General features: G+C 44.4%; 1 protein-coding gene across 10 annotated transcripts in view; it reads right to left on the reverse strand.

The window, feature by feature from the left end:
• AAK1 (AP2 associated kinase 1) overlaps nt 1–19,631 on the reverse strand; it is an 80,997-nt gene that overhangs the window by 35,990 nt on the left and 25,376 nt on the right. For all 10 annotated transcript variants that reach the window (XM_068920664.1, XM_068920663.1, XM_068920662.1 and 7 more), the window contains exons 2-12: nt 19,019–19,137; nt 17,405–17,513; nt 15,251–15,393; nt 10,393–10,514; nt 8,818–8,899; nt 6,827–6,959; nt 5,723–5,826; nt 4,645–4,724; nt 2,992–3,146; nt 2,620–2,891; nt 1,546–1,749 (exon numbers count right to left, since the gene is read on the reverse strand). In XM_068920664.1, coding sequence (XP_068776765.1) covers nt 1,546–1,749; nt 2,620–2,891; nt 2,992–3,146; nt 4,645–4,724; nt 5,723–5,826; nt 6,827–6,959; nt 8,818–8,899; nt 10,393–10,514; nt 15,251–15,393; nt 17,405–17,513; nt 19,019–19,137 — 1,523 coding nt within the window. The remainder of the gene's footprint in view (nt 1–1,545; nt 1,750–2,619; nt 2,892–2,991; nt 3,147–4,644; nt 4,725–5,722; nt 5,827–6,826; nt 6,960–8,817; nt 8,900–10,392; nt 10,515–15,250; nt 15,394–17,404; nt 17,514–19,018; nt 19,138–19,631) is intronic.

The following is a 19,631-nucleotide window of genomic DNA, read 5'->3' on the forward strand; positions in this document are numbered from 1 at the left end:
AACGGATGCAGAGCTTATTAACCTGAAGTCCTGCAATATGAAAAGGTTTTGACAGGGCCTGGCTTGGTATCTTCTGCTCAGAGAGCATGCTCTGAAGAGACAACGCTTCATTACTTGTTTTTAAAATGAGTCGACTACTGCTTTTCCCCTCCCGATTGCTGCCAGGAGTGGAAAAGTCTCTGCATGTGTCAATTCTGATTAGCCTTCAGGAGATGGGGCTAATTTTCAGTCCAGCTGATTTAATAAAGTTAGGAATGTTTTTGTGCAAGTGAATCAGAGCAAAGTTCTTCAGAGAGGCACTTTAATAATACGTTTCAGGCATTCCTCCTCTAAAAGGAGCAGGGTAATAACGTGTGCCTCATCCAAAACCTGAAAACTCCCACCGGTTTCAACAAACTGACTTGCCCCAGGTCCTTTAGCAAATCCATAACAAGACCAGGAACAAAAAAAAGCTCCAAGCTCATCACCTACCCTAACCACCAGCTCGGTGCTGAAGATGAACAGAAAAGCACAAGGGTGAATGACAGAGCCCTGAGACATCGGCATCAGGGAAAGATCAAGACAAACTGTTTCCACAGCATCACGCAGGTCATTGGCTTATGAACTTCATTAGCCAAACTAATTCCTGAGGTCAATTCAAAGAAAGCAGGCCTGAAAGAGTAATTCAGTCCTCAGTGACTGGCACCTCATGAACAACCAAGCACCAACTGGCCCTTAGCCTGGGCTCAAATATAGCGTAGCTGAACCAGTCTGTTATCACACACTGTTTGCTTTGCATATGTGCAGCCAGGTACAGCAAAACAACGAACAACTTCCTCTTGCCTGGTGTCTGTAGGCGACACACTTGCTTTGCAAAACACAACTGGAGGGAGGGACATCCCTCTGCGCTCCAGAAAACAAGCAAGAGCAGATGGGATTGAGCAGTAATAAAGGCAAAAAACAGCTTCTCACTTGCACTGCAGAGACACTTGGGCAGTGGGGATCCTGCCCTCTGGCACTGCTCCCCTGCCTTTAACACGGCAGACAGCTGGCTACTTCCATGTTGCAGACGGGCATACTTTCCTCTAAATAAAAAGCACTTATTTTGGGTGCACGTTCAGACGCTCAGTAAAGCGTACAATTTTTTTGTTGATTTTTAAGAGATATGGTGCCTTGAAAAGCCCTCCTCTCCAGAGTACTCAGAACGAGTTAAAAAGCAACCCCAACTCCAGAAACAACTGGGCAGGCTGCCTTGCACCTGCCTTTGCACCAGAGCTCTGAATACCAGATGAATGGTTTCCAAACGAGAAGTTCGGGTGCCTCATGCCCATCTTGATGTTTCAAGCACGAATGACTTTTGATGAGTTTGTCACAAGTCCTCTAAGGGAGTGTGGCAGGGGAGGGGTAGAGAGAGATGCTGCATTAAGAAACCTAACCATATTCTTTCTACAGATCCAGAGCGCGTCTCCGCCATGCTAGGCGGTAGTTTGCCTACAGGTCCTGGCAGGGGAGCGTGTGCCAGTATTCCTCACCCCGCTGCCCCACTCCTTCCTGCAAGGCTCTTACCGCTTGCTCCTGCGGAGGTGCTGGCTGGGCTACACCCTGCTGGGCCTGGGGCTGTGGCGGTGCTGGGGCCTGCTGCTTCTGCTGAGCTGCTGCTACTGCTGTCTTCTGCTGCATTGCTGCCTGCTGGGCCATCATCTGCTGCTGCTGGTAGTAGTTCTGCATCAGCTGCTGCTGCGCCGGCGCTCCTTGCTGCATCACTGGGAACTGGGACACAACCAGTTGTTGAGCTGCCTGCTGCGTGGCTGGGAACTGCGGTACCACAACCAGAACTCGGGGCCAGCCACGAGGCTGGTTATAGCCAGCACAAGTGGCAAAGCAGTAACAGGCTGCGATGGCTTGGAGACCATCTGCAAAGGAGCAGTGGAAAACGGCCTGCTGGTCTAGCGTTAGATCCTTTCTTTCTGTGCTAAACCTGCCCGTACTGGGCTACCAGGACACAGAATCCTGTGGTCCAAAACTCCTTTCTCTGTTTTTATTTATTCTGAACAAAGGCCTTCCTTTCCCCAGGATAGAAGGATTCACTACTCCTCTGCCTCCACTGCTAAAATATGCATTAGCAGCAACGTGGGCTGCTATAAACACCTCAGTTCAGCATGCAAGTCTGTCATTGACACACATCTCGTCTAGCACGTGATGTTTTCACAGGCCTCCCTGTCATCAGTCTACCACAGAAAACAGACCTGAATCTTACCCTTAACACAAAGGCATGCCAGGTTTCTTGCCTCACAAGGAGAGCAGAAGAGAATTTCCACCCCTCTGCTCATCAGTTAAGCATCGACCTCAAGACCTTTAAAGGCTTTGAGCTGTAAAATCTTAACCAGCACTGCTGCTTTTATGTTTGCACCTCACAAGCACATCTCAAGGCCTTCCACTTAGACAGTTAAAAATACCAGCCTTTTGGGTAGCAAAAAATCTTGCTAGAGAACTGGAGATGCTACATCGTTAGGGAAACACCTGAAAACTGCACCTATCCCAATGCACAGAGAACTTGCTACAAATGCAAAGATCAGGCCTTGAAGGCCTCTGGCGCACGCAGCCTGGTAGGAAACACGCAACAAACACTGCCCCGCTCACCTGCTGAGCTTGCATTATCTGCTGCTGCTGGTAATATGCAGCCTGTTGCTGCTGCTGCAGTAGCTGCTGTTTCAAGAAAAGCTGCTGTTGATGCTGAGGTGTGGCTTGTGGCTGAGTAGAAGGGACCTGGGACTGCGCCTGCGAGGCCTGCTGCGGAGCCGGCGCCTGCTTGCTCTGCGGCTGCACCGGCGTCTGCTGAGGTGCTGCTTTTGGCTGGGGGACGCTCGCAGGGAGCGAAGGCTGACCGCTGCCCAGGGCGGCAGGTCCTGCAACTGGTAGGACGAAACAGATCTGTTAGAGCGTTCACTGTGCACCAGGGTCCCGCTGTACACCAGAGCCCTGCAGGAAGGCACTGAACGGAGAGAGTCTCACCTTGGGGCTGAATGGCTGCTTGGGCTGTGGGCCTCTTCCTAGGTGTCAGGGCTGGCTGAATAGGTAGAATTCCAGGGTTGGGTTGTGTCTGTCCTGCTTTAGGTCTCTGGCGGGGTGCTATGGAAGTTTCTGTCGTAGGAATAGGATCCGTCAGCCTACATAAGAAGGTAAGGAGTTAAAGGAAGAAAAAACATGGAGCACTAAGAGCACAGTACTTGCTAGCAGGATAATTGGTACAAGCAGTCTACAGAACGGGTTTAACAACTCGTAGGTACCTAAGCTGCACGGGACTAAAAGGTGAAAGGTGTGTAGGTGCCCAGGTATACAAGTCAATCCTTCCCATAAAACCGCAAGCAAGATAAAACTTAACAGATGCATTCACAATTAATCCCATCCAATCAATCAGATTCGATTCGATTTTGACTTCTTTCATTCATTTTGATTTCTTTGCCATTTGCGGCATCTTCTCCTGTCAGACAGCTGGAACTTGTCAAAATCACTCACCTCATTCAAATATTTGCTACAACATACTGTTTCAATCCACTTACAGAGCTAGATGAGCAGATAAAAGATACAATAAGCTAGCTTAACAGCAGCTGGTACCTTTCAGCAGAACTGTTTACATTGGCATCTTTAGAAGTACTTGAACTTTAGTATGTCTAATCCCAGAATCAGGTTGTTTGTCCTTCCCTGATCCCTTCTCGATATTTATTGTCCTGCAATAACGTGACAGAGCCAAGAAACCAGGGACCATCCTGCCCTTTCGTCGATGCATTTGCTTGCTAGGTATCCAGTTGTTCTACTAACATGAGGGTAACTGCTCTCAATTATAAAAACAAACAAAGCAGATTTCCGGGTTGCAGACAGAAGGAGAGATGCCCTATTTCAGAGTCTGAAGACAACTGCTAATTTTGGAGTAGCCACTGCTGTACTACTCACTTTGCAGTAAAATGAGATACAAGCTTTGTCCAAAAGAATTTACAAATCTCAGCTATGCTATAACAAGCAGAGATAGCAGCAGAATGAGAGAAAGGAGAACCATCACAGCAGTACAGCAGTTTCTCCACTGATCAGGCTCTTCAGATGGAGGCTGCTTGGGCTTCTCTCCCCACCCCAGAAGGGATTATATGGCTCCTGCAGAAATCATAGCAATTGCATACAGTAATTACTGGGTCAGGTTATCATATACCGAGGGTCAAACTCAAATAGCATAGTCCCTGACGCGGTTCCTCAGCAGACTCGCGCTCTTTGGGCCAGTTCCAAGTCCGCTGCAGGCCAGCCGCAGTCTTTCTCCTGACTTTGCTCTGGGTACTGCCTTAGGATGGATGACACAGGATATTCATCTAAGCACATGATCTTCAACTGCTGCTGTCAAACAGTGTCTTCAATACACAAAGCCTAGCTGTTGACTCATGCTCAGCATCGCCCAAGTCCCCCCCCCTCCACACACACATGCACACACATGAATTTTCTCTAATAAATGCATTTTCCGAGTTTCGGACCAACGGACATTTACAGATTTGAAGCTAGAGGCCTCGTGACTGCAGTGTTTGTCTCCATGTGCAAGTGTAACCTCACACGGAAGCAGCATTGCTATTAAAAAACAGACAGACAACAGACAATAAAGGAGATCTGGGCATAACGAAGGCTTACCTGGCCTTTGGTTGGGTCTTCTTTGCTGCAGCTTCACTTGCTTTGATGGGGTCTGGAAGCTTAGTGGGGATTGGAGAGTTCTGCAAAAACGACCGAGTTCAGTATTTTGAAGGCAGAAAACAGAGCCAGAAATAATTTGTAGAAGCGCCTAAGTGAAAATGGGAGATTGTGGGATCCCCAAAGCAGTTATTAATCATCATGCCGGATTCGGGACAGACCCCTCAATGTTAATGTCATGAAGAAACAGTGGTTTGGGAGAGTCTTTACAAGGCAAAAAAGAAAACAAAAAGGAGGGGGGGGGGTCAGCTTTTTGACCATTGACTACATCTGGAATTGAACACAAAGCTTTATAGCATGACATGGGTGTTTTATCAAGATAGCCTATGGACAACAGCAGCAATATTTATTAGAACTGCTGTAAAAAAATACAGGCATTATAATAGAAACAAAAGTGTCTTGCTCATAAAAAGCACAAATTACCACTTGAACTTCCTTCTTAGTCATTATCTAGAGGTAACACAATACAGTTTCATGTCACTGAGATGTCCACAAAAAAATTCTCAACTCTCCTTTTCAACTGAAATCTATAAAGACACACTAAGCAGGAGCAGATGGTCGTGTAAGGTCTGTAGTAGTTCAAATGGAAATAGGCTATTCTCAGCTAGACAGCAGGCATAAAACCATTACATTTAAAACCAACTGCAGTGCCTATTACACACGCTATGATGAAATGGTCTAGAAATCAAATCAGTTTCACAAGTATAGCTTGATTTTCCATGTTCACACGCACAAGGCCTCTTGGATGGCCTCACACTGATAACTGGGTGAGGAGGTAAATCAGGGGCAGACAGAAGTAAGCAACACATGAAACAAGAGCCTGATTTTCTTCCCTTTCCCCCTGCTCCACCAAAAAGCCTTTCTATTTACCAAAAAACACACACGCTCCTCCTAATTACAGGCACGCTCCTCCTAATTACAGGACTAGGGAACCACCGATTGAATATATCCTTAATACTCAGCCATCCCCAGCCTCCTCCTCACACAAAGCCTTGCATCAGTTCACTTTTTCACTACTCACCTGGACATTTTGGACAGGACACTCCCTCTTGGCCAATTTGAATGCAAAGTAGGAGACCTGGTAAATATCAGGTCTCTTATCAGGGTCTGGCTCAAGCATATACCCTTAAAAAAAAAAAAAGGGGAGGGGTGGGAAAAACGTTAACATCAGAGTATTAGAACAGACAGGTCCATGCAGCTGGCATAACCAGGCACTACCAGGGTGCCTTGCCTCTTTCAGAGCACCCAGTCTGTGGTCAGCAGGGCTGATCTGACTCTCGGAGTCAGCTAAGAAGGGGGCAAGATGGTCAGGCAGGATGGACTGGAAGGTACTCCCCAACAGAGCTGTGCGCAACTCACAGCTACTGTCAGAGGCCCTAGAGCGAGGAGAAGGAAAAGCAGCCTGCTTAGTCAGGGACTAGCTTTGGTTTTGACCTCAGCATTTTCAAATGAACCCTTCAGGAAAAGAGCTTGATCCAACCCCCGGTGTGGCGTTGCTGCTGGAACAGCCACATAGGCCACCGCCTTGGCGTAGGCAAGAAAAGTATCAGGCTCCTTTGCAAACACATCCAAGTCTGTGGTAGTCAAGATTATAGCTAGAAAAATCAAATGCAGTGCTGAAAGCAAGAAAGCTGACCCAGCTTTGCCAAGAGTAATGCATTGTACCCTTATTACTCATTCGCTCTAGTCAGTGGGTTATTTATAAGTCACTTCAGATCTGTTTCACAATTCACAGAAGATAAATTCTTATCGGTAGTCTAAGTCACTGTGGTTCTTTTCAGTTCCTTATCCAAACAGATTACTGGAGAAATACGTTTCTGCATAAATAGGCTTATTGTGCAAGCTTCTGTAAGAGTTTTTAACCAAATGGTTGTCTATTTCCCTGCCTTTACACGGAGTTCACTACAGCCTAGCCAAATAGAAAACTTTGTCATAACTGTCTTTTGAAGAGCAATCACCCAAGCTACTGGAAGATCATTTTATCCATCTCTGTGTGCAAGCAAGTCTCTTAGAAGAGGAAAAACAGTAATTCTTCTGTAGTAAGAACAGGGAACATATAAATAAATATATCTCTTAAAAAAAAGTTCTGCAGAAGTTAATTATGTCACATAAGAGAGAGACTCACGGATGAGGCAGTGCATGTCTTGCGAATGCCGAGAATTATCTGGAATGGTGAAATTGCCATCACAGATTGCTACCTGACTCTCCCCAAATGGCAAGGTGAAGTAACACAGCTTGTACAGCAAACAGCCAAGGGCCTAAAGAGAGAGAACAGAACAGATGATTTAATAAACAGGAGCAAAGTAGGGAATCATACAACTCAAATATCATTGTAGATAACTGGGAAAGCAGTTTGGCTTGTTCTACTACCGGGGTCCTGCATAATCCTGAGCCAAACTTTTCACCTCTCTGGGATCATCTGAAAGATGAGCACAAGGATATTGACAATAAATACACTAAGAGCTCTCCCGCACTCAGCTGAGATGCTGTAGCCTGGCTGAGAAAAACCCCACCCACCCCACCATTCCACATACCACTGTAAATAGTGTAACCCTTCATCTAATTAAACAGGCAAAGCCTGAGATGTAGTAAGGGTAGGGAAGAAGCAAGTATAAGATAAGATCCCCAAACCCACACAAGCCTCACGTTGGGATACGCTACTATAAGTAGGACTACAACAGACCTTATTCTGTTCTCCACATACAGGTAGGAAAAAGCCAAATAACAGCAAAATTAAGTGCAACACATCTTAAATACATTTATACTGACAAAAATCAAACGGTTGCCCAAACTTAAACTGTACTGGTCGAAAGAACTTTTTGACCCTTAAGACTATGTACCAGCCAGAGAGGCTCAGTTTATATCTGTAACAAGCTCAACCTGGGAGCATCAAGTAAAGCAATGAGAGAGAGGATCTTAGAACAGAGTCCTCTGTCTGCAGAGGTTCCATCTATTTCTGTGCTGCTTTTGACAGCAAAGAACCAGCTATTTCAAAAGAAAAGACAAGTTTTGCGCAAAGGGGTAATTATGAAAAATCCCCGCCCTCCCAGAGGGGAGAAGGGGAAACATTTCCTAGTCCTAGGCAACTCACAATCAGCTTGTAGTTTTTGTTACAGGATTTCACAATTCACTTACATTCTTGTTTAAAATAACTCCAATGAAATTTAAGGGAAGGGAGGTTACAACACTGCACATTCATTTGGAAGCGCCCGGTGGGTCACTAGAACACAATCCCTTCCATGCTAGGAAGGGGAGGGCAGTCTGAGCCTTTGGGTCTCTGCCTTTCCACATCATCACAGGAAGAACAAATCCTGGGTTCTCCTCCGGTTGGCTTTGCGGCTCTGACAATCTTTTCTCGCTGCTATAGCTGTGACCTTCCCTCTCCAGGTCTCTAATACCAGGGCAAGCGACCCAACACTGGCACACGGCTCAGTTCTGGAAGCCTCCCGCTGAACTCAGCCAGGCAAGAGCCTTACAGGAGCTGCTGTGCTCCTGACTCTTAGCTCAGCTCACAGAGAAGACAGAGGCCTCTTCCCAGATGTCGTGCCAGCAATTTTCCCTCTTGCATATGCAGATGCAGTGCTTTTGAGGATGCATTAAAACTCTCCTTATACAGCTACTACCTCCTTATTTCCCAGCTCGAGGTTTCGACACCATATAGACACACTCTGAAGTCTACACTGTCCAGGAGAAACATACTATTGCTACTGGGCGACTGGTGTCTTTTCTCAGCTTTTCATTCTCCTTGAAAGAGTACCTTTGATTTCACACGTTCACAAACCAACCCTGGCACAAGAAATCACAACACCCTGAACCTTCTGTTTCAACTCTCAAGCTATGAAATCAGGCTTAAACTGTTCAACTCTTTAATTTAGAGATGTATGAAATTCCAAATATGTGGATGAAACATGGTTGCTTCTTTGTAGGCTGCTTCCCACAAGCCACCCTGTTTAGTGGTAACTCAGCAGAAACGTCAAGCAGAGGTACTCTTCATTCAGAAACAGTCCAACCTTTTACTGAAAGCAGGTTAGCTCCAGACAGACATTACCCTATAATTACGGTAACGAAAGCAAGCTGCAGTCTGGTTCTACCGTGTTAAATGGGTTTTATACATACCCATATGTCTGCTTTTGTAGTAATAAGTTTGCCACTATACAGGTTGACCATTTCTGGTGCTCTGTAGGATAGTGTAGTGTACCTGTAGCAAAGAGATCCATCAGTGAGTTGGAAACGGACATCAGATGCACTTTCAATATGCCATGTTTAATTCAAAATTCACCCATCCCTCTTCATTTCAGGGCAATTGCTAAACCACTGAAAAGTAAGTAAATCATTTAACAAAGCTTCTGCCGCCTACGTCTAACCAGGAAATACTAACCCCTGAAAACTGTCCTGGGAAACCAGAGCAAGAGCCAAGTTTCTTTGTAAAGCCAGAAGTTTATTCACAAAACAGTGCAATCGTTTTAAGAACCAAAACAGAAATATTCAAGGATTCAGAACATTAACAACGTTGGTAGACAAGTGTCCTCCGCAACGTCCTCGCTGCTGGGACGTCGGCCAGCCTACAAGATTGTAACCGGATACGAGGCTCCTAATAAATAGGCTCCCATACTAGGATTCCTGCTCATAGTCATTGCAAACAAGGCAAAGGTTATTTTGCAACTCAAATTGTAACTAGAATCTGCCTTGTTTTAACAAATCACTAGAAAGAGAAAAGCTAGAGACAGGGGCACAGTTTAAGAGACTCTTACAATAAGGTTTCATACCAACAGTTCTGTAATTTTTGCTGTGACACCTTGCGCACTATTTGCCTTAACCACAAAAGAGCATTACTAAAGGTAAAGTTTTTGTAGGCTTGTTAACAAACCTATAAATAGGGCATTTCCAACAGACTGCACAGTGAGACTAGGAGAGCTCTCAAAACTTAAGTCAAACAACTCCAGGAAATCCATGCAGCTATTATTAAATCCTAACAAAAAGGAGGCCTTTGCACAAACATCTAACATGATTTCACAGCCAGAGTATGATGTTAGCATAACTGGATACTTTGCAGCAGTGATGCTGTTAGAACTATAGCAACAGCAAGGACCTGGAGTCCGCTGCATCCCTGATCTAGGCTCTATGGACTGCTAGCCAGGTTCCTTTTTTTTTTTTTTTTTTTTAATTTAAAGCTTCAAGGGTATTCTTGCTGTCACCATTAGAGTTGATTGCACATGAGGCAAGAAAAGGAGATGGATTAAACATCCCAATGTCCTTCCATTTTCTATGGACAGTTGAGGCTCCCTTCCGAGTTAGGCAATGCATTTCCTTAGTCACTGCAAGGGTTTACGATGAGTGGCTCAGAGCAGACAGATTTTGTCATTTGCTGTGTTTGCAGTTCAAAGAAACCAGGATAGATGGGGGACAGAGACGGACTGACCCCATACGTAACAAAGAATGTCACTATCTCACCCAGGTGGGCAACTTCTCTGTATTAGCACAATCAGTCTTCCAGGTCCAAAGCGATTACATCAAGCTCAGTGTATTATTTCTCCTTCCCCCAGGCCCTCATTTACCTCCACCAGTTATACCTCTATGCTGAGGCACCCAATCTGCTACAATCGGCATGAGCAAAATTCAGTGCCAGTATGAGGAAAAAAGTACCCTCCAAGCGCAAACTATATCCAAGTGGAAAAGAAAGAGCACGCTTACTTTTTGATCTCCTCTTCTACTGCGTTCACCCCTTCTGTTTGAGGGTTCTGGAATTTGTTAGTAGCACTTCCAAAGTCACATAGGACATAGTGGCCACGGTCATGCAGCAGGATATTTTCCACCTACGAGTATCAGAGACAAACAAAATCTCTCCATTAGACAAATTTATATTTAAATATTTGTTTTCTTTCGATGACCCTGGGCTCTTCATGCCTGAAGACATACATCAGACATGTCTGAAGTAAGCATAACATGGCTGCAAAGAGAAAATATGCATCAAAACTCTGAAATGCCTCTTAAAATAGAGGTCACATCACAGAAACGCGGTTGTAACTTTATCTTCCACTCTGCCACCTATTCTTTCTGCTTCCCCTTCTTTCTCCTTTGGCAAAGGGATCACCTTGCCTCTATAAAGGCTAACACGCGCTTCCAGACAAGGACTGTCTCTCAGCATCTCAAATGCCTAAATTTCAGATAGCTGATGCAAGCTGCCTATAAAGGGTCCACAACTTTAGGAAGGGCTGTACCCCCTCACTATCTAGTGGGGCAGAGAGGAATAAAGTAGATGACAACACACGCGCTCTTCAGAAATTACAGTACACCTCCAGTTCTTGGCCTACAGTTCACCTGCCATTTAGGATTTATTCAAAGCAAACCTAGGGTTATGCTCACATTGCAGCTGTTAGTTATCAAAACATGCTGGCTACCCCATATTCCCTAAACAATGATTCTATGAGCAGAGGTTCTTCCAGTTTGCTGGAAGACAAGATAAACCCTTCCCTTCAAATATTATTTGCAGCTTGAATCACACAACTGGACGCTGAAACAAACGCCCAAGGTGCTGAAAATCGGCAGTTACAGCCTTTCCCCTACACAACCACGCTTAATCATGTATTAACACAAATCCAGCTTGCACCCACTTAAAAAAGCTGTCCAGAGGTTACGATACTGACTTGACTGAAGACTAGAAAACCCTGGGATCAGTTCTTCGCTTTGGCAATGCATCCCGGTATTCCACTTCCTCATCCGTACAATGGCATTGACGGCACGTTCTCTCAAGGGAACGTACACAACTCTCAATGCATTTATCCTCAGTCAATGTCAAATGCTCAGATACAACAACAAGATAAAACATACCGCTTCTACATTTCAAAAACCACCACATGAATATTAGCTAACAAAATTTTTTGGGAATAGACCTCCCCAGCAAGGACCATCTCACAAAAGGGAAAGAAAATGAAGGAGTCAGCCAAAGAGCAGCAGCTGAGAGGGGAAAGGCTGGCTTGAAACCAAGGGTTAAACACCCCCCTTCCCCACTGCCATCCATCTGCTTTGAATAAAGCATTGCACACAGATGTTCTTCCTCATAAATCGACACCAACAGCCTTATTCCCTATTCCCTGCAAATACTCTGTAAACATTTCCAGAAGAATCCTTCCACCTTATCTACTTGAGAAGTCGGACGTGACTTTTCACTGAAACATCTTGCAAGTTTTACTAAAAATAAGCACTGGGCTATCCAGTAAGCAGGCTTGTTCAATAATTTCCAGGAAAAAAAAAGGGGGGGAGGGAAGAGAATTAAAAACAAAAACAAAACAAAAAAACCCCCACACACAGAGTACATGAATTACTGCTACCAATTGCTGGGCCAGAAGTATCCATCTTTTAAAAACAGGACGGAGGTACCTTCTTTCAGTCAAATATCCAGAGGGCAGCAGTCCGACTAAGTACTGCTGAGCACTCACAACAGCTGCAGTCCTGCACATGCCCAACACTGAAGTTTGATTCAGACTCTAAACAAATATATATTAAAAGGAAGCTATGAGTTACCTTAAGTTTTTTTATTTAAAGGATGTAGTTAACTTCTGCCTCTAATCTCTAAAACAAATGCTGTTCTTTGCTAAAACAGCAAGTGGTAAAAAAAACACCGCAAAAACAGATTGGCGGGGAGGGGGAATACAGTTTCCTTTAATTGGCAAAATCAACACACATTATCTTGTGACAGCAAGATCTTTGAAGGCTTGTATTTTTAAGCGCAAGTAGCGATTTGGGGAGCAGGGTGGGTGTGTGCGCGCGCATCTGCATGACCAACTTGGACTACTTGGCAGTTTTTCAGGTCTCTAAAGACGTTTCAGCTTCCCTTCCTCCCTGAAACCGCTCACTATTTCCTTCTGAAAGCTTAGTTAGTATTTCATAGCAAAGAACTGAATGCCTCTGCGACACATCCGAGCACCAATTTTGGCATGTGCAGATTTTTAACGCAGCTGATATAATGGTTTAGCATTGGAGCAATGAACAGTTTTACATATCACTCTGAACACAGAGCCATCCAAATAAATTGAGAAAAACGTCTGCTGGAGCAGATACAAGACTAGGTGTTACAAAGGAGGGTGACGGGAGAAGGCACAGAGATAACAGCAGCACAGCGTGACTGCGTTATCGCCCCACAGAGAGATACAACCCTGGTAGGATTCCGGATGAAATGAAATGAGGAAAAAAAAAAAAATCCTCAACATCAGAAAGCAATATTTTGGTCATTCCAGCAGCTCAGGAAAAGAAAGAAGGGTCTTGTGATCAATATCGTTTGTGTTGATTCACGTGGCTGCATCTCACTGTGCTTCTGCTACAAGAGAAACCAGTCGATCCTCTGTGATCGGTCATCTGCTCCTGCAACCAGATGGGTTCAGACTCCTGAAGCACCACAGGTAGAAGCAGGAGACCTCTCACTGCAGAAAGCTTAGAGCCAACCTTGACTTCCATAGCTCTGAGCTGGTGCTTTGAAAAAACATGAGAGATGGGAAAGCCGCAGCTCAGTGTGTCAAAGTACATGAAACTAAACGGCAGCTTCGGTACAACGCATCATACAGCTGTAAGTGCTCAAGAACAGACTGACATACTACCTGAGGGCGTACCATGAAGTCAGGAAGGAAAGCCTTAACAAATGAATGCAGGGACCAAGTTCCATCTTTTTCACGGCTTTTATTGCAGTGACATGTTCTCTTTTGCCTCCAGGCACACTGGTTAAAGGTGCTGCTGTCCCCAGCTGTTGGTCACTTTACACTAGTTGGAGATTGTGCCAACAGGAGGACATTCTGCTCCAGGCAAAGCCTGTGGGTTAACTCAAATCACAGGCCACTGAAGCTAACCCAGCTGCAGTTCTCTGAAAGGGATTAAAACAGGATCCCTTCTGCTGGCAGAGCTCCCGGGGCAAGAACCTCCAGTGTTAGAGCAACATCAAAGAGCTGGAAGGCAAAAAAGCCTGAGCCCCATGCAGCTGTCTGCAAAGTCAACATCTGTCCACTGTTCAAGACTTATCTATTGGTAAGTAGCCTGTTGGGGTAAAAATGTCTTTTCCTAAACTCAATAACTTCCACAAAACTTCGTGGCCCTTTATTGCTCTTGGAATTGTGCTGAATTGCAACTCACCCCCTGCCCTCGACATTAAATTTAAGCTAAAATAAAGTCAATACATATCTAAATCAATGATTTGTGTTAGTACCTCGATCCATGAATTCCGACAGGCACTCCAGTGGTTATCATGACAGAAATAATACAATATTTAACTTGAAAACCTGTCTCAAAGCAGACAGGAGATGACTGTTTCTTCCAGCCTTTGGCACAACTTTAACAACCAAGAGCGAGGCCTTACAAACTTTGCCAATCTAAGCATGCAATAGTGGACTGGATATCAGACCATAACAGTCCATTTTAATTCGTTCTCAATGTAGAGAAGACTAACTCACTAATCCATCACAGATGTCCCAGAATTTATTCACATGCCACACAATGAGTTTGTTCTTCATAAAGAAAACGGGGATTTGCAAGGCAAGAAGGTAACAGCAGGGGTTCCTATCGACGGAAGAAGCTCCTGCCCCTCTAGCTCATCTCCTTGCCCCAGTTTCCCTTGCCTACACAGACTACTGGACAATGTCCACACACCTGGACAGCTTTGAATCCAGGCCTCAGATTTAAAAGCATTATTTTACAGCGTTCTGCAACAACAGATTTGAGACTTGTTTCATATGTTCAAACTGACTGAGCAGCGGGTCACCAGCATTTGGTATATCCTAAAGCATACCAAACCGTGAGGAATTTTCCCCCTGCGTTACCTGGCTGCTCTTAGCGCACATGCCCGATTTTGTTCCTATAAAACAATGGCCAGTGGCACCAAACAAACATCTGTTCGGGGCTCCAAAAACAGAGCCTGATCCACAAAGCAAATTTGAATTTCAAATGTATCCAACTGAATGCATTATACAGGCATTTTATGAGCTGGGTGAGAGGCAAAGAGAATGTTTTTCCATTTGTTTGACTATAGGGGTGGGACTTCTTCAAAGCTCTCCCTGCTGGCCTAGCTCTCTTCCCCGCTAAGCGCATCGAGTTTTCCAACGCACTTTAACCGTCAGAGTTAACGGCCGGTTCTGAAAACACCTAACAACTCCTGCCCCAAGGCCAACATCTCTGGAGGGGTCTTTCTAATGTGAATCCACACAACAGATTAACAGCACGCTCTCTGAACTACCTTATAACATTGATAGGGCTTCAGGTGGTAAGAATTGACTGTGAATAATTTAACAGATACATTCTGGCACATTGTCTGTGCAAAACAATTATTCACAAACGTTCTTTTTTTTTTTTTTTAAGTAGAGCTATAGATGGTTAAACATATGGTAAGCAGCAACGAGAGGCTCATTCCTTTTTTATCTTCCAGTAAGGAGACGTATTTATGTCCAGTTTTCCTCATTATTAACAACAAAAACCCACACTGAGCATTCAAAGCCTGTCTGCCATTACACAGGCAGCAAACACACACATGGAGCGCACGTTTCCTCCCACACTACCGTGGTCCACAACTCACCTTCAAATCCCTGTGGATTATTGGCGTCTTACACTGATGCAATCTCGCTACCGCTTCACAGGTGTCACAGAAGATCTGCAGGACCTCATTCTCTGTGAACCCTGTTTGCAAGCGTTGGTTCATGAGGTTCACCACTTGACCTCCTGAGGAGAAACAGACACCAACAAAACAGGCGTGCAAGGTGAATTCTGTGCTGGTCCAAGCCCTAACCCTGCCTTAGGCACCTAGTCTTAATCTGCTCTCCATGAAACTGTGGCTGTACAGTCAGAGCACAAGAAGGTCATGAGTTCAAATTCAAAACTCTCACCAAGCCCTTCCCTGAGGCTTCTGGCAACCTCTCTCCTGGCCTAATTCTGAGGAGATTTTGCCTATTTGCCAACAGGCGTTACACATCTGATCTCGTCTTTGAGCAATGCTTTGAGAACAGCAACTTAGCTTCCAAGGCCCTCATTCACCTGGCTCTGTTAGTGCCCAAATGTATCTCTAAGCCACACCTTTTCCTTTCTTGCTACAATAAAAAGCTTCTGTCAGAGCAGAGAAGTGAAAGACAGAATGTGGCATAGCCATAGTCCACAAAAGTCTGCCACACATAAGCAAAGGGGAGGGCACTCAAAAACACACACACCCCCCATGCACCACTAAACGGTTCAGCTAAAGTCAGACTGGCACGTGTGAGGGGAATCCCCAGACAAACAAAGGCAAGTTTTCACAAGCAAGTAGTGAATTTGCCTCAGCCTTGAGGTTTTATTGCTGTAAAGGCCTTTTCAGACAATTTCCACACAGGATCTTCCACCTCAAAACTCAACAGATACATAGAGGAAAACACTCATTTCTGAACCTTTGGCAAAGCAAAACAGCCTCACTCAAAACCAGAAGTGATGGAAAACTTCAGAATTTTTGTAACATGAAATGAAAGAAAAACTGAGCCCAATAGTGCAGCTGTGAACACTTTGCACTCTTAATGAGTACAATTCTGCACATAAAAAGGAACCGATATGGGTTAGAAACTATGTTTGTCACAAGAGGAAGAGAGTAACAAGAAAAAATTCAACATATAGTAGTAGTTCCTATGCTTCCGTTTGATTGCGGGAGACAGAAGGAGGTGTGTGCCAAGCAGAACGTCTGGCAACAGCAAGTCCCATAAGAAATACCACCTTGGAGGCGAGTGCGGATTTAGTGCTGGCTGGTCTTTTCCTTACAACACTCCTTGTGACTTTCTGGATTAAGCTTACAGGGAACTTATGCAATGATTCCCTCAAAAAAAACTACTCATAAGGTGGTTCTTTGTATCAGAAAACAATCCCATCCCAAGCTAGTTGGGATGCCCGCATCAAAACAAAGAAGTGAGGAGATGATGGCAGGACAGAAGGACAGGCTATACACGTCTAAAGACGTTTTAGAATCGGGTTGTCCTTGTTACAACGCACCTGGCTTCAGCTAAAAGCTGAACAGTCCCAAGAATACCTATTTCCATCAGCTGCCACCATCCTAAATGGCCACAAACTTCTGAGGTCACCTGGCCAAAACATTCTTCTTTGCTTAACGCTCTATTCCTGCAACGGGCATTCGAGCACAGTATATGCGTCATTTTCCAAACACCACATCCCAGCCACAACAGAGCAAACTGCTCTTTGAAACGGCTGGAAAAAACTGGAAGGGCCTGCCTGGCGAGACGCACCTGAGCAAAAAGGGCAGAGATAGAAGGCATACACATTGGCTTCACATTATCCTTTTCAGACTTCCAGAATAATCCCAAGTCAGGCTGAAATGGAAAAAGCTTGCAATACAGCATACAGCAGAGAATTTTATTCTGCAACCTGACAGCTTTAGAAGAGCAACTGTTTTATGTGAACCAGCCTATGAAGAATACAAGCATGTATTTAAGGGTTCTCTCTCACAGCAGGAGGGATCTAGGAAAATCCTGGACAGGGGCAAAGGTGGTAGCAGTCCTATCAACAGGGTCAACATAGACACACATACCATCCACTTCTCCATCTTTAGTTTTGGCTGCACTTTGTTCAGAACGGTTTATCGGTATTCAAGGAAGGGCCAGGCCTATGCATAGTTTTCCTAAGGAAAAAGTTATGCAAGTTTCCTGTAAGGGCTGAAGAGGGACAAATCTACCAACCAACAACACGCTGAGCCCACACTCACCTCGGCAGAAGTCCATTAATATCAGCACTTCCCACACGTCACCGCTGCTTACTGAGTTTATACTGGAATCAATGTATCCAACAATATTCTTGTGGCCAGACAGATCCCGCTGTAAGATAAATATATATTAAGTATAAAAGCTGCGACTCCCAGATTTACACATACTCGCAGGAGCAATAGCCAGTCCGGTTCCTCTGTTCTATGTTCAGCCTCAGCAGTTAAAGAAATCACAATTCTACCGGACAAGTTTTGCTCTCTGCTGCGCTTTTTGCGACTGTACAGCATTACAGTTAGGTTCTAAATACTCCTTTACTACATAAAATAAAGGAAAGCTTTGCTTCTTTCCTTGAAGTGTTGTACTCCTTCAGGACAAAGATTAGCACTTAAGATATGATTCAGTACAGGAGTGAGCAGACCAGCTGAGTAAGACTGTATCTGTCTCACCACCACTTTCCAGGTTAGCCACACATTCTAAAGAGACACCAAAGACATGGAGATAACGGAAAGCACTGGCAAATAAAAAAACCCATAAATAACCTTTGCTAAGGTTTTAGCATAGCTAAAAAACTTTGATGTAAGATCTAATCTCAACTTTCTCCATGTAGCATTAGCTATGGTGATGAAGAGGCATGCCCAAAAGCTTTACTGAACTATCGCACAAACTCCAGAAGGTATCTTTAAAAGGTACTGACCTAACTTAAAAGCTACTTCATAAAACACACACAATTGCTACAGGTAAAGGTTTCTGACATGAAGATCATCTATCTCAAACCAATACCTTACGCTATAAATTAGCGGAATGAGGATTCTGCCATTTCTTCCCCACCTCGCAATCACTAAAAGTTCATCACGATCTTTGAACGCAATTTCAAAAATAGAAACGTCCATGTTTATTAGGTTCCAACCACGACCAGGCAACTCTCTTTAGATGATCCTGATCCTTTCTCTGTTGAGAGATGCGCTCTAAACTTAAAATAGCTACTCAAAACAGCTATCCTATCGTACAACTCCTTGCATCTAATAATCTAGAAAAAGGTCCCACTGGTTATTATAACCCTTTCCCAGTTTAAAAAGCCCAGGCAGTAACTACCCCACAAATAACATTTTATTTGTCTACCTCACCAATATTCAGACAGCCTTCATCTCAACCAAAAAAAGCTAGAAGTTGCTGTGCTATACATTCATCTGAGCTCAAAGGTCTTCCATTTGCATACGGCTTGAGTCCAGAGATGGCCAAATCACCATCAGCAGCCTTCTCCGGGGGAAGTCCAAACGAGAAACACCCTCCAGTCACACTCACCACTGCAGCTCTTCCCATTCCCGTTAAGTCATGGGGATGAAACGCAGGCTTTTTTGCCCTCCTAACTTTTCTGAGATTCCTTCTCCTTGTTCAGTTTGTGTTTTTCTTGACCAAAGTTTTTCAATTTTAAATAATTCAGCCCAAGATTTTCACATAGTCACATAACTTCAGAAGCTAGGTCTTTCCGAAAATAATGACAACGTTAAGAAAACCCACAGAGGTTACAACACTAAACAAATCAAAGCCAGAAGGAGATAGGGCTCTCAGGCCATTCCATTCCCAGGCTGGGACCCCAATGCAAAGTGGTGACTTACCATGATTTGGATTTCTCTTTTGCAGACTTGCAAGTCGTACTCATTATTGACGTACATCCGTTTCAGGGCACATTTCATCCCATTGTTAGTCCTTACAAGAAATACTATTGCAAAACCTCCTAGGGAAGACACAAAACACCTCATTTAGTAACAAAGAAACCCCTCCGTCCCCGCTTCCAAGCCTTGTCCCTGCTGTTCTCCACCTTCACAGTACATTCAGAAGGAGGACATGCAGCAGCTAGGAAAGATAGGAGCGCCCCGTTGATCTGCCTAGCGCCACAGCTTACATCTCTACCTAAACAGTTATTTATTTCAGGAAACTTAAAAAAAAAAAAAAAAAAGCCATCAAAACCAACCACAGCTCTAAAAGGGCCTATCTTCAATTAATGGAAGCAAAGTTAACAGTTACCATCTCAGTAATAACGAGCAATTACCAGTTACTTGTCCTACCACACAGTCCTTCACTGTTCCATTACTTTTCATTACGAAGACAAAAGCTGAAGTGTAATCACAATGTTGCCTTGGACAGAAAACCCGAGCTACAAGACTTCTACAGAATTACTAAAGGCCTGAACTTAAAAGGCTTCTCAACTTTTGAAGCATCTCTAAGTTA

This window comes from Struthio camelus, chromosome 27, assembly GCF_040807025.1.
Source record: "Struthio camelus isolate bStrCam1 chromosome 27, bStrCam1.hap1, whole genome shotgun sequence".
Lineage (NCBI taxonomy): Eukaryota > Metazoa > Chordata > Aves > Struthioniformes > Struthionidae > Struthio > Struthio camelus.